Here is a 26,974-nt window from a genome sequence, read left to right as displayed (position 1 = left end):
AAGACTCCTTTGTGCAATCCTTTTACAAATGAATGTCAGAAGTGATCCACTCACAGGGATTGGTATCGCATTTCACTGATAAGATTTAAAGATCTGCCAGTACACACTGTAAATATAGTGTATAAGAAGTAATAAACACAGGAGAGAGGAAAAAAACCCAAAATACCAAATAAAAAGCATGATAAATTATGCAGAAGTGTTTTTAAAAACTAAATGAGACATATTTATGAGACTGCCTCTCTAAAGGGACTGGTAAGGCCCACTGACAAAGTCTTACCCATTTTTCTTTTCCCTGCTTCTGTTGTTTAGATCAGAGTGAATGATTTACAATATCTAACTAACTATAAATGTTATTCCCAATTGTTTATAAAAGTCTGCCATACTTCCAAATTTTTAAGGCAAGGAATCCTATTTGCCTTAATACCTTTATTTATTTTCACTATAGGCCTATAAAAACATTATCCACTTTTACTAAACTTGTGCCTGTTTTAAATTGTAACTTATCTGCTCACTAGCTTTCATCTGGTTTTGTCATACATTTCTGTGTTTGATTTTTTCCTTAGGATACTGTGACCTGGACATGGCAGGGCTATTCATTGTAAGTTTCTTAATCCTGCTGAAAATTACATACAGAAATTTTTCCCCTGTTGCTAAACAGTCTGCCAAACAGATTCCACTAAGCCAAGACACATGTTCTTCTAGATCTGTTTTTATGAGGGGGAGATACCTGGGGATGATGCTGTCATGCAGTAGATTTCATATCTGGATGGCTAGAGAGAGGGTTAGGAAAGTATTATTTCCAGTTCCACCATTTTTTTTTTTTCAATTTTATCCTGTTTCACACATTAAGTTAGAACAAAGGAAAGAAAAGTATTAAAGAACCTTCACGACTGCCCTGAAAATATGTCTGGACTGGAAAATACTTTTCACTTTACAAATATTCATTAAAATGTGCATTTTCAGCATCCATATACTATATTTTCATGTGGAATATGTAGTGTACAGTAGTCCTGATTTATTAACTAATATTTGGAAGGCAGGTAATTTCGAAACACATCTGGACTAGTGGAGCAGATCATAAGCACCTTTTAAGCTATCTTTATAAATAAATAAATAAATACACTTTTTAAATATATATATAATCCTAACATCTATACACTTAGACAATGGACATGATGAAATGTCCATTTTGGTTTCCCAAGATTTTTTCCTGTTTCTGCTATTGCTGATACATTTATTAGCTTACTGAGACTAATGAATATTGCAAATTCAGTACATGCTACAGATTTCCTCCCTGGAGAATTTACACTGAAAGATTAAAATAGAGCTGTGTCTTCAGTTATGATAGATGGAGTAGGAGCAGACAAAGAAAGAAATTAAATGAGAGTTATTCCCATGGGAGGGAGGAGGCTGCCCGTTCACCCGGAGTAGAGAAATGCTCTGAGCCTGGTGGCTGGACGGTGAAGGCTCAAATTAAAACCTGTGAGCAGGTGAAAGAAACTGCTTAGCAAAATCATGAGGAGAGAAGGGATGGATGGAGAAGAATCCATAGATTCTTAACAAAACTAACTGGAACCAGAAAAGAATATTCCCTGCACAAACGTGTAGATCACAAAATGCAAAACTGTCTCACTCTTTGTAAAACTTCCTGGATATTGTGGCCAGGACAGGACAGTACCAGACTCCTCAGAAACCTCCTGACATAGCTCCTGCTTTCACTTATTACTTCTCTCTTACTTTTGTGCCTTGCTGGAAGGAATACCTGATGTTATATGTTAGAAAATGAAGCATTAAGAGTGGATTTGTGCGGAAGAAAGACAGGATCCCATAGGTTCTCTTGCCTTTTCCATTTTCTTTTCTATTTTGTCCAAAACAAGAACAGAGAAGAACTGCTTGAAAGTTTTCTATTAAAATATACCTGCTGTAAAGATCAAATGTGCATTTCTGCTTCAAAATCACAGTGAAAAGAGCAAGTCAGAAGTAGAAGTGACTATGCTTATCCTCTTTAGCAGTTCCTTCCTCCCCCGAGTTTATCTGTTGATCCTAAAATTTGTGACTTTTTAAAAAAGATGATGGTCCTGACCCTACTGGCACTTCATTAACACTTCTGTGTAAATGTTACTGTAATTTGAAAAGTGACTAGCAAATACTAACAAATCCAGTTCTGCATAAGGAAGTTACTGGTCCTATTTGCAGCTGAGAGAATAAAAGATAAAGTAATGCTTCTTCTCGGAATCAAAGCTCTTGAAGTTTAAAATACAGTATCCATGGACCTCCTTAGAGAGAGGGAGACATTTTACTGGCCAAAGAGCTGTGCAGAATTGTTAATGTGCATGAGAGCAGACAACAAGCTGCCTGCCCCGTGAGCAAGCAGCAGCTACATACAGAAGCCCTGTTAGAAAAAATGTGAAAAGTATCTTTTTGGGAAACTTCATTACAAGGTACTTAAAATCTTGCATAATACAGGCTTTGGTTTTTTGTGCTTTAAAATGTTTAATCTACTGACATGCAAATTCTTCTGTTTTAAATAAGTAAAATTTATTTTTCTTCCTCTTTGCCTGCAGTAAAGAGCTGTGCATAATGACATTGTGTCAGATCTTCACAAGATTAGAAGTTGAGGTAAGAATTGGAAATATTTTTTATTAAGATTTAGCAACCAGGGAATTTCTGCTTTAATATGTTCATAATATAATAAATTATTCACATTATTAGTTCTTTTTAGTGAACAATAAACAAATGTCTCAGAAACAAGAGCAAGCATCATAGTAAGTAATAGATTTAATTTGTTGTCCATATGTATGTATCATTCTGATGAGTTTCTGAGACACGTGCCAGAAATGTCTTTATTTCTAGAGAATTATAAAATCATTGTTAAGTATCACTACATGAATTCTACTGATGTTAAAACTAAAAATAACATTCTGTCAAAGGTGACAGCTTCTTTTTCCCACCTCCTCATTTCTCTGAGCCCTTCAAAGTAGCATTCTCTTCCTCACCATCTCCCCAGACTGGGCTCTCATAGATTTCTACAATTCACAGCTCATTCAGGTACTTGTGCTGAGTCTCATGTAAGGACCCAGTTCCCTTGATCATTAAATCCACTGCACAGCACAGGGACAGATGAATGACAACTGAAACAACATCCACACTTCTTCATGTGAGCACCCACACTCTAACTGCTCCCTGTCAAAGAGGAAACTTTCAAAACACATTCCTTACCAGACCACAAAGGATTGTCAGTGTGGACTAAGTTGGTTTAAGAAACTGAGGAAGGGGGAAAAATTTGTTTATTTGCAAAACACAGAATTTAGCAGAGTCCAAAGCTTTGTGAATACAAGCAGTGTTGTTACTGCTAACAGTTGGCAATCTACTCTGTGTTGTGGAACAGTGAAATTAATTTTAAGGGTATAATGCATGCCATATAGTGCATGCATTAGACACATATTTGTAGAGGATGTAATCAAGAGATAATTCTCCTAATAATTTTGTTCAGTGGGGCATAGCTATCTGATTTATATACATGGGAGAAAGGTGCAATTAATGCAGCCCTTCCAATAGAAGGAAGACTATCATTTTCCCTACTTCAGAACAGAACTCAAACTTGTTTTTTAAAAAATAAATTTCATGTTCCAAGAGATGAAACTGAAACATGAAAAGATTTGCAGCTTTCACAGCAGCATGTGTCCCTAAAATGAAACTAATTTCTTAGCGTCAGTGCAAAAGCCTTTCAGTTTCTAGTAAGAGAAGGGACACGCTTTCCTGTGAATAAAGGGAATCCAACTACTCCTTTTAAGAGTGGACATTTCTGTTGCTGTCCCATGTCGTGGGCAAGTAGCCTCTCCACTCCTACCTGTCTGTGCAGGAGCAGTGATGGGCTCCAGGGCTGTGTGTCCATGTCCAGTCCAGCTCTAACATGAAACTGAGCCTGGCAGCGAGTTTTAGGGCTGCAAAAAATACAGCAATTGGCAAATTCTGTAAGAAGAGAGACTAGGTCCCAAGCAGATCAGAGCAATATTTTTGCTATTGAAAGAGCTGTGAAGAATTTTCTTACAGGTCTGAATTTGACTGGGAAGATGTACTTGCCACTCTCCAGCAGACAGCAGTTGAGGTGTGAGATTATGCAGCCACTGCAGGAGGTCAACCAAATTCTTGCTCCTCAGCTGTTGTTTCTGGCAAACAGGTTCTGTGAATAATTGTAGGGGAGTTTTTTTGAAGGGGTTGAAGGTGATGTTTAAGCTACCAGGAATTTACATTGCTCTGTGAGCAAGACCTCAGCCTCAAGTGAAGTAATGACCACATTCAAAACCATGACCATGTTTGCGTAGATAAACCCAGAGTTATGACTTCATCTCACCCAGGGACATCAGTGGTTTCTGTGTACCGTGTGTCTGTGCTTTCTCAGTTTAAGAGTTATGTGACTTCTGAAGGGGAGTTGTAATAACCAGGATCTATTTCAGACCTTGAACAAAGCTGGGAACTGCTTACAGAAGGAATGAAATCTCAAATATTCCTGTGAACAGCTGGACCTCCCTCTCCTTTCCTTACAGGGGAGACAACTTTTAATTATAAACAGCAAAATTTTATGGTTATTTGACAGATAACCAATTCCATAAAGTCATTGGTTTTAATCATAAAGAGAAAGCATTCCTTAAAAACAAACTTTTAATGGCTGTTCAGGACAAACTGTGTTTATATGGGACAGTTAGCACTATAATAATGCATCACCAGCAACTGCACTATAACTAACTAAAGGAACATACTGGCACATAATCAACAACTTTCTTCCAATGAACCATGAGCAACACCTTATTTTGGAATCTTTGTATTTTAGGAATTAAGGGCAGGGTGCAGAGCAGCAGAACTCAGATAAATGATAACCATAGCTGGGAAAAGGCACAGTAAACAGAGCTGTGAGCAAACACTGTAGACTGAAGTAGGAAGAGCAAAGCACTCCTGCACACACACCACTTTGCAAACAGGTGCTGGTTCATGCCACAATAGATAATAGTTCATCCAGAAGCTATTTTGGTGAAAAGCTACTTCCAAGTTCTTACATATTAATACTGAATCCTCAGTAGTAAACATATTTCCATTTAGATAGCTGGGGTGTTTCCTAGGTGTGGTCAGAGAGGGGATTGTTGGGATTTTTTACCTTCTGCTTGGAGTTCCAAAATTGTATCCAGTTAGTGTGCTACTTACAGCTCAGAACTGTGATTCCTTAATGTTTTTGTCAGGGGCAAAAAGTGTACAGGAAACTTACCAGTCACATGCTGACAGATACACGGTATGACATGGGACTGCAGTGTGCATTTAAAAACATTAAAACTCTCACACACACTAATCTTAATATATAACATCACTTTAAAGGGATCTTTGAAAAGAAGTGTGCAGTATTTCAAGCTCACATTCTTACCAGTGCAGCATTTAATCTTCTAACTATGTATGTATTTATTACACTTTCCTTCTTTGGAGGGTTTATTTTACATATTAAAGAAGCTTCCACCAATCCTTGAGAGTTTTGCAGTAAATCTCACTTGTGTGGGAGGGCAGAAGAGCTGAGCAGTTTCTGAGGTGGCTGAGACCTCTAGTGCCCAGTCCTTTCATTGCATGGCTGATGATTTTCACCAGTTCTGCACTCAAAGAAAAATAAAAAATTGCTCGTATTCCTAATGAAGTGGTAACTACTGAATTGATTGGATAATTCATCCCTTTCAGTTTCTGCCTGTTCATGTTCCTACTGAGGAAGAAAAGAGTGATCCAATTCTTTTTGCCAACAGAGTCCGACAAACCATGGCAAAGTAAGTAACTGATCATCAATAAAACCTCTGAGAACTGTTCTTTTATTTTTATTAGCAATTCCACATATAGCCTAACCATAAAGTACAATTTAGTCATGTCCTGGGTACTATACATAGGAATTGCTCTAGATTTTCACTGAGAGGTGTCAAAATCCTATACTAGATTACCCTGATTGCTTTCACATTGGAACATAGTATGTTCAATTAGTAGAAAACTTGAATAAAATAATCTCTCCTTGCTTGGCAAGGAGAATGGGTGGTGGTTTGTTCTCCAGCATTACTGGGCTGCATTTTCAAGACTGTAAATCTTAAAACCTCATGGTGCTGCAATAACATGGTTTCATGGTGTGGTTTCACAGTCTCATGAAATGGTGTATATTGCTTTGTCCAATTGCAGCAGTGCAAGAATGAATTACCATTTGTTTCACATATCAGAGAAGGAAAACCATCTGCAAAAAGTTATTTTCATATATAAGACATTTATTTTGCTTTTCCTTAATTTTATTTCAGTGCTTTGAATGTGCCAATCACTGATCACACTTTTGAAGATTGCAGGCTGATGATTTCAGCAGGGCAGTTGACTTTACCCATGGAAGCTGGGCTGGTGGAGTTCACCAAAATTAGCAAGAAACTCAAGTAAGGGAAGTTTTATTGCTTGGTAGCATAATTACTAAAGTGCTGCAGATATTGATGGCCATCTGCCAAAGGTTGAATAACCAGACTACAGACTTGGCCATGTGTAACATAGTGTATTTAAGCATACAATTTACATAAATTACAGGGAAATCAGAGATGAGGAAAATCCCAGTAAGGACTAATCCCAAGTAATTTTTGTCACCAGCATTGCCAGAGAAAAGATTGTTCTCACCAAAGGGTGAGAAAAGTAGGGCAGTACCTGTTTTAAACACTCCATGGTAATCTTGGTGGAAATTTAAATTGCAGCAGGTACTGGCAGCTTGTGGCAGGAAGTAAAAAACCTTTATTCCAGCCTGAAACTTCAGCTTACTGTTCTTGGTTTTACTGTGCAGCCATGTGTCAGTAGTGATGTCAGTTTTTTCTGTCTAGATACAGTGGAATTTGAGGACTGAGCCATATAACCATACTCTATCAAATAACCTGGCATGGCTGTGGTAAAATCTGAATGTGTCCAATAAATCTTGACTTACTGTTAAGTGCTATATATCCATTTATAGAATTCCATCTGGAATAGTTATGTGGCAATCCTAATTATTCTTACTGAGGTGCAGTGGTGTATTTTGCAGAGATCTGGCAGTTCTGAGCAATACTCTGGCAATACTGGTGTTTGGGTAGAGATCTTGCTAATAGAGCTGAGACCTGCTCTCTCTGTCAAGGAAATACTTACCCTAGAGCATGATGCAGCACAATACTGCTACACCTGCATTTATGGTAATGAAAAGCTCTCTTCTGGAGCAGTCTAGTAATTGGACAGACAATTCTAGGTTTGGGAAGTTATTCTGTGTAAGTCTGACATACCCAAGCGTAGAGCTGCCTGCTTTTAATATTAATAACCAGAGGGGAGCAGTCCTTAATTACTGATTTAAAGTAAAATATCTGGTCTGAAGTACAGCATTAGAAATGCTGTACACACATGCCCTGTTTGGCAGTTTTTCATCTTTGAACACTGTAATAACTCCTACTAAAATTCCATCTGTCCAAGAACTGCTGTATAGAAATATCTCCTCTCCCTCATGTTTGCATAGCCTAAAATGGAATCATGTCAGAGAGCAGTTGGATACTTTTGCTGCTATTGCAAGTGCTTCCAAAGGGGGAAGAATTGGAATTGAGGAGTTTGCTGAGTACTTGAAGCTACCTATTTCAGATGTCCTCAAAGAGCTGTTTCTACTTTTTGACAGGGTGAGTAATTGGTTAAGTGACTTTTTGACGATATTTTGTTAGAAATCACGTACCAAAAGGATATTTATTATAATTCATTATGTCCAGCATAGTAAATGCTTCTTGGTTAACAGTTTCTGTAAGCAAGGTAGGTGACTCTTACAGTTTTTTTCATAAGTTTCATTAGTTTCTGCCTTGTAAGATGGCAGCCATCCCTTGGACCAAGTTGCTGCACCAGTATCAGACAATAATCTTCATGCTGGTAGTAGCTGTATATTTTCTTTGGCCAACTGCAGATTTTGATCTTATGTACATTTTGATAGCTTAGTTAGCTGTTGTAATTAATTAGAAAATTTAAGGCAGAGTGAAGCTAACTGGAGTGTTAACTGGAACACTGGAGTGCTCCTGCTGTGCTTGTGAAGGGTGCTGTTAGATTTTACAGGGACTCCTCTTGCTTCTCTCCACCAGTAAAGGGGGTTGTGTGTTAACATGATCATTTAGGCTTTACCCCTGGTCAGTGCTAATCTCTCCAATTTTCTGCTTCTCTCTGAGGATGACAAAAATGGCTGCATTTCTCTCTATAGCAGAAGCATCAATGACTAGGGCACAGACAGAATTAATCTTACTTCTAGGCCTCCACGTGTGCTGCAGTGCACCAGCCAGTTGTCCTGCAAGTGCCTGTGGACTGGAGGTTTTCTCTTACCATAAGAGCTTTCCCAGCTCACCATCACTCTTCCTGATCAGTTAGCCTTACCACTACACCTGTCCTTGGGAGGCCATGGTACATGCTCATTAAAACTGTTTCAGGATTTTTCCACATAAAAAGTTTTTACAAGCTGTAAAATAGGGAAGAGTCAAACATGTTTCCTGAACTGCTGAATGCCCTGAAGGTCTAGCAGAGCTAGGTACATCATGCTTTTGTCATTCTTGCCTCCCCATCTTGGACCATTGGCTCCTGTGGCATGTAGTCTGAGTCCTGAAGCACAGTACCTACATCAGAAATGTGCAGTGGAAACCAGAGTAATTAAGGGCAATCATACTCCTTTCACTTTCTTTATATGGTGCAACATCAATGACCAGAACTAACAAAGTAATGCTCAATTCTCTAAAATTTTGAGGGAATAAAAGATTATGACAACAAAGAAGTGCAAGGCTGCATTCACCTTTAAGGAGATCAGCACTACTGAGGAACAGTCATGCTCATCTAACAGGGCTGGTTTCAAATTGCTTCAGGTATGAGCACAAGCATTCTGAGACTTCTGCTTTGTGGGTTTCAACCTCATTATTTTTTTCTCTAAAATGATTTCTCAAATCACATGAACATAACAATGCGAAGAAGAAAATAAATAGGGGCGTATCAACACCTGACAGAAACTAGTGAGACGTAACTGGGAGCCAGAAACATGCCCAGACATGGTGAAGTCTAAGCATGCGGATAAGCTCTGTTTTGCCCACACCCACGTCAGACACAAGACAGCTTCAGAGAGCTACAGAACACTGGATCTCTGCGTAACTCACTTCAGAAAATCTTCACAATGTTCCTTGCTAAAGCATTGCTGAGTGGAGGAAGTGGTAGTAGTCGTGGAGGAAGCCTTGCACGTGGCCTTGGAGGGCTCCTGACAGGAGGTGGAGGTGCAGGGAATATTGGAGGGCTTGTTGGAGGTCTTGTCAACCTTATAAGTGAAGCGGCAGCTCAGTATAATCCAGAGCCACCTCCACCTCCTCGCAATCATTTTACAAATGTGGAAGCTCAGGAGAGTGACGAGATCAGACAATTTCGTCGCCTGTTTGCCCAGCTGGCTGGAGATGATATGGAAGTGTGTGCCACCGAGCTAAGGGACATCCTGAACAAAGTCCTTTCCAGACACCAAGACCTGAAGGCGGATGGCTTCAGCTTGGACACCTGCCGTAGCATGGTCGCCGTCATGGACAGCGACACAAGCGGCAAGCTGGGCTTTGAGGAGTTCAAGTACCTGTGGAACAACATCAAGAAGTGGCAATGCGTGTACAAGCAGTTCGATGCTGGTCAGTCAGGCGCTGTCGGGAGAGCCCAGCTGCCCAGCGCCTTGCAGGCTGCGGGGTTCCAGCTGAACGAGCAGCTGTGCCGGGTGGTCGTGCGCAGGTACGCCGCCGAGGACGGCAGCATGGATTTCAACAGCTTCATCAGCTGCCTGGTGCGGCTGGACAGCATGTTCCGGGCCTTCAAGTCCCTGGACCAAGATGGAAGTGGGCACGTCAGAGTGACCATTGAAGACTGGCTGCAGCTGACCATGTATTCGTGAAGGCGTGGCAGAGTGGCTTTGTGTGGAAGATACACCTGGAGGACCACGCTCCTCTGCTGCACAGCTGTGGTCTTTGCCTTTAGTCTTTCTAAGGCAGATGTAGATAGCGGTAGATGGCTCAGCTTCAAGTGTAGTGATTCTTCTTGTGCATGCATTGGTCTGCTTTTCTGAGGGGTTTGTGTAGGTTGTTGATCGGGCAGTTGCATAAGTTCAGAAAATCCTAGATTCTAAGGTTAGGAAATATATTGGAAAGATCAAAGCTTGTTACGTTTTTGTGTAAAGTGGCTTGTATATGAGTATAACTGTTATATAAAAAAGCTGCCAAGTTTGGTGTTGATGTTGCTGTTCTGATTTGTCAGCAGTCACTAAGCTGGAATAAAGGCTGTTTGCCTGAAGGCAGTCACTGGTAGACTCTTGTGCAGTTATTTCTAACAGGGGGAACATTAAAGTTGCAGTAACTGTAATGATCAGTGAACTTACATAATCATTCAATTTCCTTTCTACTTCTGCTTTTTCATGCTTGGCTGCTGAAGTAAAACCTCAGTTTTACTGTCAGTTCTAACTGGTGGCCAGGACAAAATTGAAGACTTATATGAGGCTACTTCTGCAATGATCTCCTTCCTACAGTTCCATGAACTAGTCTTTTCTCTCTTTCCTTCAAGCCTAAACATAGTTATGAAGCAAACAACTTAAAATACTACATTTATATTTAGAGAAACTTGAAATCATTATGCAGTCACATAGCAGACAGAGAGCCAAAGTCAACCACTGGCTATCTGAGTGAAATTTCATCAGGGTGCAGCATCCCACTCAAGGTAGTTATGCAGTTCTGGCTAAGATGTCAACTTCTGAGTAAAAAAAATAAAAGGAATAACGTGAACTGTCAAAAGTGCATTTCTTTGAATTAAGGATTACATTGTTGATCAAAACAGCTCTTGCACAAGGCAGATTTCTTGGCAAGGCTCTGCTGCTTTAAACGAAAATTGTCTTGGGTGTGTGGGAGCTGGCTGGAATGTGAAAAGAGGAGTTAAATCGGCAGCCTGGCACTAGAGGCAGTCTCCAGATGTGAGAGTCCTGGTGCCCCTGCCCTTCCCCAGGGACACAGCAGTGACTCATAGAGAAATACCACACAATACCTGCAGGCCATCTACACTTTAATGGGGTGCTGTGGTGTGGTTTGGTTTGGTCTGTAACTTTCCATAGCTTCGATTTCTGAATCTTGCACTTACACTTGGCAAATAGTATTTTTCAAATTGATGAGCTATGCTCCCTGGTATACTTGCAGAAACCTTTTACTTGAAACTAACTTATAATTTGTGCCCAGATTGTTTTCCTCCTGCACTTTGTTTAATAGCAGACAGAAAAATATTCATACTATCCCAGAGAAAAGAGGCCAGTTCCTTCCTCATGGCATTCAGCCTCCTCCCATTTCTTCAGTGGGAAAGCACTCAGTTATCCCTTGTGCCAGGTAATCCCATTTGGGCTCTGAGTAATAGAAAAGTGAGCAGGAGAGAAAGTGTGACATCCTCCTCAAAAGTATTGATGCAGTGGTACTTTATACTGCATCTGGCTTGCAGTCCCTGTGCAAATCTAAATCTACTATGATAGTGCAACTTTCTTGTTTTCCAAAATCTTAAGATTTACTGTATCATATAAAAAAACCAACAACAAAACCCCAGTTACCACAGCATGCTATAGGGAAAATAGTAGCAGAAACCTGGCTTCCTTAAAGAAAGCAAGAGTTGTTAAGGTTACATTATGTTTTGATTGTTTTGTGTAGCATAACTGCAAATACCCAAATTCTGATTTACCATTTAGAGAACCAGAGCTTAGCTCACACATTTCTTCCTTAAAATATTCTTGGGTACATAGCTGCAAACACAGTTAGGTATGCATAGAAAGACAATTGCAAGTGCTTTTTGCTGTGGTGTTACACAAGCACTTCAAATTTTCCCATATTTTCAGTTTAACTTCCATTTCTTTTCCCAGGCAGCAACCCCATCATTTCTCCTTAACCAGAATGCCAGAGCATTTGGAAGTTAGCCAGCATCCTAGAGTTTAGTAGAACTAGTCACGACATGATCTTGCAAGCATAGTAACTTTATTTTCTACTAAAATGGCTGGAGTTCTGTCTATCAAACTGCACTCAGTTTTGATTACTGAGTTTTCACACTTTAATGAAAGTAATATGAGCTTTATTTTTGTCTTTTTTCTTGTCGTATTTCCATGTGCCACAACTGTGTTAACTTCTTTCAGAAGTTGTTTTTAATTAAATTATTTTAAAGTTTACTTCCCAATTCTTTTACTGTGATAAATATTCTTAACTTTGAAAATAAATTTTCAAAATATTCTAATCACTTCAAACAGTCCTTTGCTAAGAATACAGTCTGCAAAACTATCCAAAAATAATATTCTCTGGAACTTTGAACAGTTATTATCTGCACTCTTGCTTCAGTTGTTTTAAGACTTTATGTTTGTAATGTTACGCTTTAAAGTTAGATCTGAGAACTACAATGTGAAGAAAGTGCTGAAAGTCAAACTCTGCATCACAATGAGAACACAGATTTACAAATAAAACAATGTGTATGAGACAACTTTGTCCTTTTCTAATGATTAAAAACTGACAAAAGTTATAACCCTTAGACGTCCATGAAACTTAAAAGTTCATATCTTATTCATATCTTTGCTCAAAAGTTTACCTGAAATTCACAGGTTTCTGAAGTACAAGATGTTCAAAGTCAATCAAAAGATCAATCAAAAGGATCAGTTAGACCATCAATATAAATAATATAGCAGTTGTCTATGCAAAAGAGTCCTGCATTGGTTTTGAAGGCTAAATAAAATTATATCTTAGAAGATTTAAATCCTGTGAAATGTATAGCTTGATGATGACAGGTTAATAATACTGATTTCATTATATTATTACACATATTTTGTTAATCAAGAGCTGTCTCAAAATCTAAATTCAATTGCTAAAATCCCTGTTTCATAGCACCCAAAATTTTCAAAGCACTCTACAGAGCAGCCTTAGTATTCTCCCGTGACATATTGCACTGTTCAGCAGCAGAAAACCAAGAGCAGAAAGGTTTAGGTTGGTATGCTCAAGGGGACATTAGAAGTTGGTAGGAGAGCCAGAAATAGAATCCTGGTCTGGTCCTTTGCTGCAGATTTACCCAGCTGACCACCCCTCTCTCACTTGGCTGAAACAGTTTTGTGTTGCTCTCATACATAGGGACTCCACATTTTAAGAAAATGTTTTTCTTGTTGAAATGCAAAACACTTTATCCACAAAAGGAACTCTGCTTTACACTTCAGTTTGCTTTTAAAACATTTTTGATGAATGCCCTTACTGTGAATATTCAAAACAATGTCTTCTTGTCTATTTGTCATCTCTATTATGCTGTCATTACCTGCTCTATGTCCCACCATCTAAGGTTTGCAGATGGCTTTTGCCCAGACAGATGTCTCCCAAAACACTCAAGAAACTTCCAGTGTGGTGACAGAAACATTACTGACATAAGCATAGATTTCATCAGGCATCTGCCATTCTCCCTATCTGCAGATATAATGCATCTTACACAGAATTAATCACAAATCCCATCAAAGCAAGCTTCAAATATTTTGTTGATGTAGCTTTGTAGTTAACACATTGAAATGTTTGTTCAGATCAGAACTGGAAATATTACAGAGGCTGTTCCAATGAATTCCTTGTCTTTCTGGCTTAAAAGGTAGGACAGTGCATTGGCTTCCAAATAGCATGTAGGGCTGTGCTTAGGCTTCAGAGGAAAGCTTAAGATAAACCAGGTAGATTTGGTTGTCCTTTCACTGCTGTATATTTCATTGCTGAAGGTTCAGACTCTAAGCAACATCCTCACTCTTGATCTGTTGATTCTGGGTTGTGTTGGCATTGGTCTCTGAACTTCAGCAAGTGCCAGTGCTGCATGCACTGCTACAGTTACCTCAAACGTGGATTCCAGTTATTCTTAGAGCCTTCCTGAAGGCCATGTGCTAAAGAAAAACTTTAAGTTGTTTCAAATATTTTTTGTTTGTGTTTTGTTTGTTCATAAAATAGAAATCCATACCCAGTTTGTAGCTATTGAAAACATGTATATTGCTACTCCAGCCTTAGCATTACGGATTTAATGAGCTCTTAGGTTTTTTCCCAGGAAGAACAAAAACCTCTAGTATTGTAAACTGTCTTAGTGCATGTGTTGTGTTTGATTCACAGAAGAGCTTTTAAAGTGATTCTCAGTATTAACTATAACTACTGCCATGCATGTTTGGGTTACAGAATGGAGATGGCACCATCGACTTCAGAGAGTATGTAATTGGTTTGTCTATTCTTTGTAACCCAGCCAACACAGAGGAGACTATTCGGATGGCGTTTAAGGTAAGTTCCATTTAGTGTAAATCTACAAACCTGACAAATCAAGACTGACTGTAAGTCTGTTAGCTTTCAAATCATAAGTTTATAGCTTCAATCTGTTATGCAAATGTGAGTAATTCTCTTAAACCAATTGACATTTAGAGTGTGAAAGGGAGGGGAAGAATTGCAGGCATCATAGAGAAGGGTTTCAAAAGCCATCTGAAGGCACTAATGAATATGTAACTTGGCAGGCTAACTCCAAAAATGATTCAGCAGCACTTGTAGTTTTTTTTTTTGCCTGAGGTTTTTTTTCTGCTGTGATTCTTCAATGTCACAATAGATGGAGTAATATCCTCTTGTGGGTCAAGCTTCACTAGAGTCATTGTTCTTAACAAAGAGGAGGGAGAAAAAAAATCAGGGGCTGTTCAGAACTGGCACATTGAAAACTGGGCTGCATCTAAGAGCTGCTGGCTTGTCCTGTGGTGCCCTGATAGTACAAGCAGTAAAGGAGCAGTAGCTTCTTTCACATCTCAGGTACATGCAGACAATGCATGACCAGGCATGCCCATGTTGTGAAGCCTTGCCTCTTTTTTTAGTAGCTCTTTGACACAGATCCACTTGGTTTACCCATTAGTGTGGTCTTATGTACTCTATTGAGCAACACATTGAGACACCACTCATGTTCGTTGTAAGCTGAGTGCTTCCTAGTACTGATGCATACTTGGGAAGTACCAGAGGGTTTTTGGCAATCCATTATATCCACTGGCTTCTTTTCAGATAAGCATTAGAGCTTTTCAAGGTGATTTGTTAATTTTTGGGGATGTTTTATCAGTACCGATTCCTATGAAGAAGCAAGTCTAGCAGCTATTGTTGCTGTTCCATTGTGTTGTTTCCTACACTATACTGTTCAGTATGTTAACAGGTGTGCTGATAATAAAATCAGTAATTTGTTTTAATTTCCAGTTTCAGCACAAAACAAGTCATTTAGCTGGTAAAAGCCTGCTTCAGTCTAAAATGGAACTGTGGGTTCCTTTTGCTACTTGTTTTCTGTGCCACTAAATGTCTTTTCTTTCACAATGGCAAAGTGTGCCTGTAGCAAACATTTAGGAATTGCAGCCATCCATCCCTTGTATTTCTCCAGGGGTGGTTCATAGCAGATGGTTACTGTCGCTGCATTGGGCTGGATGGGATGGTCAGTGTCCATCAACTGCCTGCATTCCAGGAACCAAAATTCCGTGTTAATTACAATTAATTCCTTAGTGAGCGATCAGTCACATACACTAAAATTTAGGTATGTCAGAGCATAAACTATGATAGCAAGTTTAATCTGACAGCAGATGTGTTATGACCTAACAAAAATGGAGACTAAAACCTAAGACGTTCCAGTACAGAGTGGCTGAATCCAGTAGACTCTTAGCACAGCTCATGGTGACAATAAACATACATCTTTATTTATGTTTTATCAGTTTTGTATTGTTTTTATCAGTGAACCAGCACTGTGAGGTTTGTTTGTTTGTTTTGTCAGAATTCTATTCCCAGCTATAGCATGGACTTTGCTCTGCAAAGTGTCTGCTTAGTCTTTTTCCAGGCTCTTCAAATCCCAGGCATTGCTCACAGAGCTGCTGTGTGCTAGAAAGCCACGTTGAGTGGCTAAAGTGCACAGAGGGCTCACAGGCAAAGTGATGCCAAAGTATTTCTACACGTTGTGTCTCTCCAGCTCTTTGACATGGATGAGGATGGCACTATAACAGAAAATGAGTTTGCTTGTATCATTCAGTCAGCACTGAGGCTGCCTGAGCTTGATGTTTCTGTGCTCTTTAAAGAAATAGATGCAGATGAAACCGGGAAGCTCTCCTACGGTAAGTTAACGTCCTTTTGTTAGAAAGAATACTCTGATAGTTATATGGACAGGGGCTTTCCTTTTTTAATTCCCTCTAATTCCCTGATGGTTCTCATACCTTGTTCCTGGGGAGAACTGCTGAAGCACAGACCTAGATACTTTGTATGATACTCTTGGGTTTTCTTAGAGGGAACTAACTGGAGATCAGCTTCAGTGAAAGAAGCAGGCACTGCAATTTTCTTTGATTCTGTTGCTGCACTATAGTATCTGTGTTTTTAATGTTTTTCAGAGGAGTTCAAGAACTTTGCACTCAAGCATCCAGAATATGCTTCATTGTTTACTACATATATAGATCTACAGAGACACCAGTCAGGTGTGTTTGAGGAGCATGACACTGAGCCACCCAAAGGCAAACACAGCCCAGTTAGGAGCACAGCCCTGGTCTCAGAAACAGCACCACTTGCAAGAAATAAAGTCTGTCCTCAAGGCAGTGAGGAAGATATCTCAAGTACCTCTGACAAAAAGGATGACTGAAAAGAGTTAAATAATTCAGCTCTTGAATTCTACAGAATTTTTTCCCCAGCTGTTCATAAGCACAACTGATGTAAATTAGAGATGGAAGTTACAACTTAAAAAAAGTTTGGGGTTTTTTTTGTTTTGGTTTTGTTTTATTTTTCATATCAGAAGGAGTTATTCCTTTTTGATTGTAAGGGAAAAACCACTGTTCAGTCCTTAATGTCAGTATCACAGTACTGGGAATATTCTTCAGTGTCTTCCAAGTTCATGCTTCTGCAAAAGTAACGGGTGTGCTAAGAGGGGTACGAGGCTCCAGCACTGCAGTGACCTCTTGGAATGAAGACTAAGGAGTCCACTTGTCTCAAAACTAGTGGTATTTTTGGCACTGCTCAATTCCTCCAGATTCCCAACATGACTTAAGGGAAAAAAATTGTGCTAGAATGTTATAATTTGCAATATCACTTAGCTATTCTCAAGTTTCTGAGACACACAAATGAGTTACAGGAAGCTGAGACTTTAAGATTATGTTTTTTGCTTGTCCTTAGATTGCCCTTAACTACTTAGGAACCAGAAAGCCTAAGTTTCTGAACAAGACATCCTGGTTCACTGATGTTAACAAAAACCACTTTAGGCCTAAAGGCTGGTGACAGATGGAAATGGCTGCACTTCTAACAACAAAAAACAAATTGGAATTCCAAGATAGCAGCTTGTAGTCTGGAGGAAAATGCAGACAGTAAAACCTAAAATTAATGGACTATTTCAAAATAAATACCATGTTGTTTACAGTAACAACTGTTCAGGATCACATTGGTAGGAGCTTTTCAAGCTTCAGCGTATTTTTTTATTCTCACAATTATCAACAGAGGAATGTGACCTTGTTCTGCAAAGCTTGAAAGGCAAATATGCTGTCAAACCATAGTTCTAGTACTTAGTATCTATCTAAAGCTGTCTCCTAGAAACCGTATTTGCATTACTGTGCCATTGCTCAGTGTTCTTGGGGCTTGGTTCAAAACCAAGCTCTTTCTAGTCAATGATTTGAATGTGTTTTGCCTTGGTCCTCTCTAGTGCACTGGAAATTGGGCCTTTACCTTTTTCCGTCCTTTATCTGAATGCACTTTATGCAGTATTTAAAATATATAGCTATTTAAGCAAATACTTCTCAATAAAAACTTGGAAGGGATTAAATGAGAAGATATTTTCAGATTAAAACTAAGATGAGCAAAGCCTAGACTGTCTAGTACCAATAATAATCAACTTTCAGCAGGTTTTCATATGTGAAATGGTAACCTCTGCCTCTAAGTTATTGCTTGCAGTCTGGCCGCAATTTCATTGCCATGTTTTACTTTCTCTGTTTATAATTGTGCCTCTGCTGATGCTTCATGTTCTCAAAATAAATCTATATTTTTTAAAAGACTTTACTTGTACAACTGAGTCTTTTTATTTTTAGTTCAGTGGGAAGGGTGCTTTGTCTGCCTTAAGGGGCTGGAGGGAGTTTTCAGGAAATCGTGGTTAAGATGCTTTTCCTTGGTAAACTCAGTGCAGCCTGAAGTTGGCATTTTCAGTTCTTTGTATGGTGGCACTTTGCTTTATGGTAGGACTGGAAGAGCAGGACAGGACCAATACTCTTCCAAAGATTTACTTCTGGTGACTGCCTCGACAAGAGGGATTATGATATAAAGGTCTGCAAATCCATGGAGAGAGAGTGCCATTTTTTATGGAAAATAAGGCATCACTATTTACATGTAAAATGAGTGACCTCAACCACAGCTGAGATGTAACAATCATGGCTTTGAGTACAGTGAACATTAGGAGAGTATTTTCTCCCAATTAGAGGAGAAACAGGAATACAGTTAACTGGAATACATGTTAATTCTTAGCAAGGATGCTTTTACCTAGCATGTTAACCAAAGTCTCAGCTTTTCAACCAGCAATAATCTCTTCAAAGATTACTTCTATGCCAGCCGGTAAGAAAAAAATGGGTGGGCAAAGATGACAAAGGAAAGCACTTCAAAGTCTTGGGATGCAAAGGCTGCCCTACACACACTCCTGCTGAATCCAGCCACATTCAGCAGCAGGAGCTGTGCTGTCCAATAGCACAGTATGTTTGGAGATTTTATAAAAATCTGCAAGTCACACCAGCCCTTTGCACTTACAGCTAAAAATACTATGTATATAAATCTACCTATCCCTGTAGTTAGAGGAAAGGCCACAAATGGGTTTGGTATGTAGCAGTGATTCAACCATGCTCTGAAGAGAAATTAGCTAAACACTAGAGACACTAACTCAATATACACACATCTGCTGGGTGTGCGGGAAGGGAATACGTTAATTTCTAGGCATCATCGTGCCTCAGGGAGCTTTTAAAAGGACCAAACTAAAAGCAGTCTGCAATAAACAGGCATTACATTAAGTGGTAGAGCAGGAACTAAACAGAATGAGAAGGTTAAAAATACTAAACAGAAAATGGCTCTCAATCAGGCATTGAGGGATGACACCTTTCTGCCTCAGACTTCCTGAGGTGTAAGTTCGTAAGTCTACGGGCTGCTTAGGGATCACTGTGAGTCCTGCACAGCAGAAAGGATATTTGTCCCCATGTCACCATAGAAAACATAATTTCTTGAATCAGGACTTCTCTGACTTGCTTTGACATGGATTTGATGATAAGTCCTTCATGGATACAAAAATAAGACACTTTTTAAAGTGTCTTTAAAGCAATCTTAACACAGGCAAGAATCAAACAAGGACAAGTCTATTACAAGAGGGAAACACAACTCACAAGAATACAGGCTCATGGGATGCTGTTATCCATGAGGTTTGGTAACTATATATGCTATGAATAAATCTCATTTGCGTTTTTTAATCTGGGCTCTTGTTTCTGAACACATGAAAGGCAGTGCTGGGTCACCTAGAAAAGTGAACCTTCTTTGTATACCCTGGAACAACGAAGACATAAATACTCTAAGTTTAAGGAAGGTGAATTAACAGGATGTCCAGTGGCCACACCAGAGCTTGATTTCTGAGGCAAAGATCTTTCAATCCAAGAAAATTAAAACTGTTTGTACTTCCTTTGCTGCATCAGTGTTACTGCCTAAATAAGTGGAAACAGAGATGACACATCCAGGTTTCATGTCAGGTTATACCTTTATAAGATCTGGCACTAAACTGCCAAAATCACATAATTCCTGGCTGATTGCTGTCCATCAGAACTACAAGGAGTAGTAACACTTTGATGGAAAGCATCTGAAAATGGCTCTCCTCACAGTCAATAACTGGGCAGCACCAATCAGAGGCACCAAACCATCACTGACTGCTGCTCCTGAACTCTTGCGCTCATCTGCATCAGAGCAAGTGAGGTGCCAAATCATATTCCACAATATTCCTGTGACAGTTACCTCCTCTTCCTCATCAGCTTGCTCCATGGGGATGCAGAGGAGGTGAAGTTATGTGATTCCTGAATGGCTTACAAGGGAAGCTGCGCAGCAGCTGTGTGCTCTGCCCATTCATCCCTTCCCAAGACCGCAGCAGGACTAAGAGCCGCCGGAGTCCAGCCAAGGGTTGTGTTGTGTGACAGCTCTACTGACCATTCATGGAAGAGCTGCACAGGGTAAGGGCTGCTTGGCCATATCTGCCATCTCCCTTGCAATTCCATCTAAAACAAAGTATTCCCTGGGCATCAGAAGTCTGAGAAACATTTGTTAAGACCTTGCTTCTATGGTGGTCAGCCCACCAGGACCCTGTTCCTGGGTAATTCCTCAGGCACCATGCCAGTGCAAATACCAAAACACCATTCTGCCTGAGCAGGCTCCTCTTGCATAGGTGCCAAGAGCTACTCAGAGCCTGTGGATGTGAAAAATCAGGGCCTGAAGCTTAGAAACTAAATGTAAAAAATGTCCCTACATATCCAAACACACCCACACTGGACAGTGCTGTGAAATGTTTGACCACAGCCTTCAGCAAGGAGTGCAGCCTGCGCTTTCATGCTGAGAATTACACAGCTCTCACTTTGAGATTGCCGCAGGAGAAATTCTCAGGAAAGGCTTGGGAGGCTGGTAGCTACACTCTGTGTGATTTTCTGGAAGACTGGACTCCAGTCCAGGCTCTTTGGTTTACCTTTTTCCCTGCTGTTTTTCATCTCTTGAAACAACCTGCCTTTCTCTCCACTTTCTCCCTCCACATTTCCACCTAAAACATATTAAAAGTTATATTCCACAATGGTTAAAGTTAAATTTTAATATTGAAACATAAAAATTACCAAATCTGGTGAGATTCAGGGGCACATGCAGTATTCAGGTAACTACTTTTACTGGTCTGCAGTAAGAGCAAACTTGTCAAAGGTTGCAAGGGATTTTAATGACATTGAATTAATTAATTTTAAACCTTTACTCAATGAAATAACATTTATTATACTGACTAGAAGTAGGGAGACGTTTGTCAGCAGTGCTTAAGTTTGCAGACTCTCTGTTACTATACATAGCCAGAGAGGCAGAAAGTAAACATCTTATAGGATTAGCAGCTATGTTCATAGCTGAGATGAAATTTGAACATTTCATTAGTATAAGATTAATTCTGACATTTCATAAAGCCAAAATGCAAACAATAAAATGTGTCTGATATAAATACAGTATGCAGCACTTACTCAGATAAAGTTCAAGAAGCACAGCAGGTTTAGTACCATGACAAAGGAAATACAGGAGGGTCATTTAAGGACCCAACTTCTGCTAAGCACTTCAGTGTATGCTTAATCCTGTAGGTATCAACCAGATGCTTTGTACTTATCAAAAGCAGAAAACAATACTAATAATCAGAAAACAATAAAATATTTCATGACTAGTTATTGTAAGGATGCTGAGAATTGCATCACATTCATCAAGAAACACAGTACCACAACTGATTAAATTTTATTTATTATGCCATCCTCTTAGTTTGGGATATTCTGTAACAACTACAGCTTGACTGGTGAGACTTCAGAGACACATGACAATGTTATAATAGAAAAGACTTCACTACCTTGCCTAAGCACTACTTTTAAAGCCCCTTCTTGCTGCAACAGGTTGAAAGTAAATATATGCCCCTCCTCTATTCTCACTTCATGATTTTTCTTGGTTTTCATGCTATTACATGCTTTACCTTGCTGATAATAAATCAATATTGACTCTTTTCACCTGTTAACTTTTATTACAAGTTTTATTCCAGGAAACAGTTGAAAATCTTCCTTTTCAAGATTGAAAATTATATGTTAAAAAGATGTTCAAGCAAGGCTCACCTCTAAAGCTGCAGCTGCATGTGCATTGCTTTGTTCTATACTGGGCACGGGTGAGAGCATTCATTTGAAGTAGTGAGCATTCACTAAGTTAAACTTGCCACTAAAGGCCCCCACAAAGGAACACTGCCTTGCCCATTTAATCCATTGCTCAATAAGTTCTGCTATTAGAAAAGTTTTTGTTCTAGTTTAGCCTGAATACTTTTGCAGCTGAAGTGTTGTGTTCACCTTGCTCAAGGAGAATTGATTAATTTCTATTTTTCTGCTGGGTAACTATTTATAACTGCACATACCTGTATCCAGATCTTAGCATCATGCCTGTTCCACTCTTACCTCTCCCAGCCTGCCTTTCTTAAGTCAAAAAGCAAAATCTCTTTCTTTTTTTTTCTTCACGGATTGCACTTTCTAGACTACTGATTATTTCTATTTAGGTTCTCCGGAGAAAGAAGCTCTCAGCTTTAGCTCCAGACCTACCATTCCTCAGCAGACAAGAAGATTTTTTTTTGTAGTTTGTAGTCAATGCTCCTGTTCATACACACCCAGTGCAAAGCTTGGCTTTTTAAAACCAACACAGCATTGCCCAGTGTAGAGCTACCTCTGATCTAATGATCTGCTCCCCACTTTCTCTCTTCCTACAGCTGCTCATTCCTGCCTACTTCAGTATCTTAGTTTTTTCCTTATGGCATTTAAATCACAGGTTTATCAATAACATTTTGATCAGCTCTAATTATTGTTAAAAATAGCTTTTTTATTTAAAAAAAAGCGCCCTTTATTTCCCTTTTGTTAAGGACATCATCTTAGTAAACTTCACCAAGCATCTCACAATGCAGTAGAAGCAAAGCTTCTACAGAGTAGAGAGACATGATGAAAGCTTAGAGGCTATAATTGTTCAAAACAATTATGGCAATATATGATGCATTTAGACTCTTTTAGCATCTTTTTCCCTATCAAAATACTTGCACTTACTCTAATCTACAGCTCCCTCTGACTCGCTTGCTGTCTCTAGGCATTTTTGTGATACCAAGCCTGATTCTTCCCACCATGACTCAGGGCATGCCGAGGTGCAAGGGAAAGAGATCTCAGCTCTCTGTACAGTTACAGGGATACAGCAGCAAGCTTGGCCCAGCAGCCAGGTCAGTGTCTGACCTTCTTGTGGAGCCTGTCTGTCTCCATTTACTCTTCTTCCAGCCTAATGTGAACAATTTCACAGCAGACAAAAAACCCCTCCCCTCCACCTAATCTCTTATTATTTTCCCTAGTGGAGTCCATCTAGCTTACATCAAAGAACTGGTCTCGTTAAGCCATTGTTTTATAAATCTCCTAATATTTTTCCTATCCATAATACAGAAGACACTGCTGATAGAAATATGTCAACAGGAAGACAAACAGGCAGCATTTGACATGCTATTAGTCTAAGTCTGGGTGGATAAATAAATCATGGATCACATATTCACAAGGGGGAAAACATTGTTTATTTCCAGTGGATTTATTACGCACACATCTCCCGTACAGCACTGTCACAAAACACACCCCACAAAAAAGGATGTCACAATGTACCAAAGAAAGGACTGTTGATGCAACCAGGACAAACTATTCTCTCCTTAGGAAGGGCTTCAGTCTCTTGGGAATGCATCACACTGGTCACACGAAATGAAGACAGCTGGAAGTGTCCTTCAGCTATATCACTGTATAGGCAGGGTAATTCATCAAGGCTGAATCATTCCTAAACACTGGATGTTTCTCTGGAAGTAATTTGTTCTATAAGTGCAATAAATATTAAGTATTTCACCCCTTTCTTTAGAATATTGCAAATTCCCACACTATTCTTAGATGAAAAATATATGCTAATCCAGTCTGATTCTGAATCAGGCCTACCCAAAAGTGTGTCCCACCATCTCCTAAACAAGGAAATACAAAATAACTTCATGATGTTGTTAGCCATCTACCATGCTCACCATGCTCTCCATAATAAATGATACTGATACTGCAAAACTGAACCCAATTTATTTTGGTGACACTTCCTAATTAAGAACAGCAGTAAAGAAACCACCTTGGCAATTGTTTCAGATGCAACCTTAGCTATAAAAAAAAGCCAGGATTATAAGGTTAGCATCTCTTCTCTGTTTAAAAGGGCACTCTGCAATCAGGTAACCCAAAATCTAAGGAATAAAACACACAAATGTGGAGTCTTCAGTTAAAAGAACTTCATAGCTGTAGTCTTTACTGGTGTAGTAGACCATCAAAAGAAAATATTTACATTTGTCTTAGAAGTTTGTCATTACACAGGTGCCTGTAACCCACTGGTGCCATCCACTTTCAGACAGTGGGGAATGGTTTAAAAAAAATCAAGAGCTCTTCTTTATTTTTCAGAAGCAGCCACTTCAGAGGAAGTGTTTCAGATAGGTAAAAATTTACCTTGATCTCTAGATAAATGCTGTGTGGAAGTATTCAGAGACAGAAGGTCATTTTGTTTAAAGGGCAAAGGTGCCCCTCTGCCTAATGTACCATGTTCCAAAAGCTACCTACAGCTCAGAGGACCAAGTATCAATAAAATATATTTTCAGTCTGTTTCTTCAGAAAACACAGCCCAGGGCACAAAGATGATGTGATAAAAGAGAAGAAAATCCCTATTAAATCCATTTTAATTGTGAAAATAAGCTCTCTGGAGGACCTAAGCGCAGGACTGGTAAGAAAGCACAAACCTCTCTTCCTCCACTGCTTTCTTAGGGCAAACAAAGACTGATGAGAAGCCAGGCATCCTTCACAGTCCTGGTGGAAGAACAGCTTTCATCCCGGTAATTAGGCAAGCAGAGGCACAGCAGAACAGCAGGCAAAAAACCCCAGCAGAGCAGCAGACAAAAAAGCCCAGCACAGACCTGTTGGCTCACGGGAGTGAGCCAGGGAGTTTCCAGGCTGCCCTGCAGTGGGGCAATGCAAGGGGTTTGCAGCCAGTGCCAGGAGCCCTGAGCACCTTCTGTGCCGAGCCTCGCCTCTGCTCGAGAAGCTCATCTCATTTGTATGGCACAGTCCCACACGGGGCTGGATTTTGCTGCTGAGGGTCAGGCCTGGCTCACAAGGCAGCTCTGTGTGTGTTGGCTCTTCTCCGTCAATGGCAACTTCTGTTCATCCTTTCCTTGCTGAGGCCTGGCTGAGGGAGCGCTGCCACCGTGCCGTATTTTGCTGTGACCTCCTCTTGCTTCTACTGTAACTAGTCAGTGTTCATCACCCTACTCACCTTTGGGTTCTCTTTAATTGATAGATGGTTCAAAAGCCAGGGCTGCTGATCCCTGAATCCATTCATCATGAGAGAACATCTAATGAAGGACTTTAATGGAGCACGTTCAGCCCTGGGTTACACCACAGATTGTCTTCCACAGCTCGAGCCTTACTTACCAGTCTTGCCCCATAGCTGCAGTCACATATTGCTTCCCCTACTCTTTGACTGAATAAAAATATTTTTAACGATCCCACACCTTCCCCCCACACCACCCCCAAAAAAAGAGGAAATATTAATCACTAACCTAAACCACAGCCTTCCAGGAAATATTTATGCTCTTCCAGCAATATTAATGCTAGAATCATGGTAACTTTACTTGCATAATTATTTCACTCAGTGTCTGACCACTAGCAATCTGAGGGTTTCTCAGAAGCAGGTGAAATCTCACTACAGGGAAAGGTATCCCTCATTTGTTTATTTTAGATATCATCCAACTCAAACTCAACTGCATCCCTCTAGGGAAAAGTTAAAGGTGAATTTTTATACATATTACAGGCAAATGCTCACCATTACAAACATGTGGGTTTTTCCTAAGAAACTCTAAATAAAATAATACATTAATTATGTTATCAGGATCCTTCCCTTACTGCAATTCAATAAAGATAACATAGCAAATTTTAACAAATTCAGCAAGCTTCAAGGAAGATTCAAAGACTGGCTGCTTCATTCCTGCAAAAGCAACCAATTAAAAACCCAGCACTAAAAGGAATTTTGAATGTATTGCTCTTGAATGAAACAATGTTTGAAGAAGGAAATGAATTTGTTTATGAGACACATTGTTGGCTTTGCTGAGTTTTACTACCACAGTTTTCCTCCAAGAGGAAATACATCATTAAACAAGAAAGAAGAAAGCCCCTATCAATCCCAGTAAAGCAGCCTAGTGCTAATGTCAGCAATGACATGGCAGGGTTCTACCAGAGTTTTATTTGGTATTCTTAATTATAAATCCTCCAGAGCTTCCAAAATCCATTTTACATCCAAATTCCTTCCAAAAAGTTGGGGGTTTTTTTGTGAGCTTATTGCATGTTCTTACCTGATTTTTTTTTTTTTTTACCTTGAACCCTTTAGGGTTTGGACTGGTCTTTACTTTGGGCATTTTACAGAGCCTATAACAACAGGGGCCAAACCCCACCAAAATACAAATAATAATTTATTCAGCACAGAAACCTGACCTTTTCATGTACATTTTTGGAAGCTGCATTATCAGGTAGATCTGCCAAGAAACAGAACCCAGAAAATAGATCCTACAAACTGTATACCAGAATCAGAAAATTACATTGTATGATAATGAACTAGCACAGTTAAGGAAGCATCAGTACTGCTTTAGTGGTTCCTAAAAGTAAAAAAACTGAATTAGTGTGCCATCAGAGCTGTGCTGTTATACCACAGAAACACAGCACAAAGCTTCCAGCACTTCTCAGTTCCTGGCCTCAGACTCGTTCCAGTAAGAAGACTGTGCCCTGCTGCTGCCTCTGTAGCTCTGACCCATTTTCTCCTTCTCCCTGTAGGGTCTGGAACAAAGTTTTGCTGAGATCAATGCAGAAGAGGGAAGAAAGAATGAGGATAAGAGAAAATAAGGAAAAGTATAAAATAAATAATATGAGACTCATTGGTGGTCAATGTTAATTATTAATTGATTGAGAAAGAGAATACTGAAGTGCTGTCACTGCATTAAACCCTGTTTGTGCCTCCTTGCAGACACACAGATCAAGAGCTGCAGGGATGAAGCCCACAGGAAAGGGGAATGCTGAAGACAACTGCAGCAATTTTGTACCAAAAAA

General features: G+C 39.6%; 2 protein-coding genes across 2 annotated transcripts in view; both read left to right on the top strand.

The window, feature by feature from the left end:
* LPCAT2 (lysophosphatidylcholine acyltransferase 2) overlaps positions 1–18,062 on the top strand; it is a 30,875-nt gene extending 12,813 nt beyond the window's left edge. Inside the window, exons 7-14 of the mRNA XM_041459011.1 lie at positions 564–598; positions 2,565–2,619; positions 5,716–5,798; positions 6,309–6,434; positions 7,520–7,673; positions 14,226–14,324; positions 16,018–16,159; positions 16,430–18,062. Coding sequence (XP_041314945.1) covers positions 564–598; positions 2,565–2,619; positions 5,716–5,798; positions 6,309–6,434; positions 7,520–7,673; positions 14,226–14,324; positions 16,018–16,159; positions 16,430–16,674 — 939 coding nt within the window. The 3' untranslated portion in view covers positions 16,675–18,062. The remainder of the gene's footprint in view (positions 1–563; positions 599–2,564; positions 2,620–5,715; positions 5,799–6,308; positions 6,435–7,519; positions 7,674–14,225; positions 14,325–16,017; positions 16,160–16,429) is intronic.
* Positions 9,111–10,336, top strand: CAPNS2 (calpain small subunit 2). The gene has a single exon (XM_041459012.1). It carries the CDS (start codon positions 9,188–9,190, stop codon positions 9,932–9,934), a length of 747 nt encoding a protein of 248 aa, XP_041314946.1. The 5' UTR covers positions 9,111–9,187; the 3' UTR covers positions 9,935–10,336.
* Positions 18,063–26,974: the final 8,912 nt, after the last annotated feature.

This window comes from Pyrgilauda ruficollis, unplaced genomic scaffold (genome assembly GCF_017590135.1).
Source record: "Pyrgilauda ruficollis isolate IOZ18807 unplaced genomic scaffold, ASM1759013v1 scaffold13, whole genome shotgun sequence".
Lineage (NCBI taxonomy): Eukaryota > Metazoa > Chordata > Aves > Passeriformes > Passeridae > Pyrgilauda > Pyrgilauda ruficollis.
The sequence above is the reverse complement of the archived record's forward strand: the minus strand, read 5'-3'. Positions and strand labels throughout refer to the sequence as shown.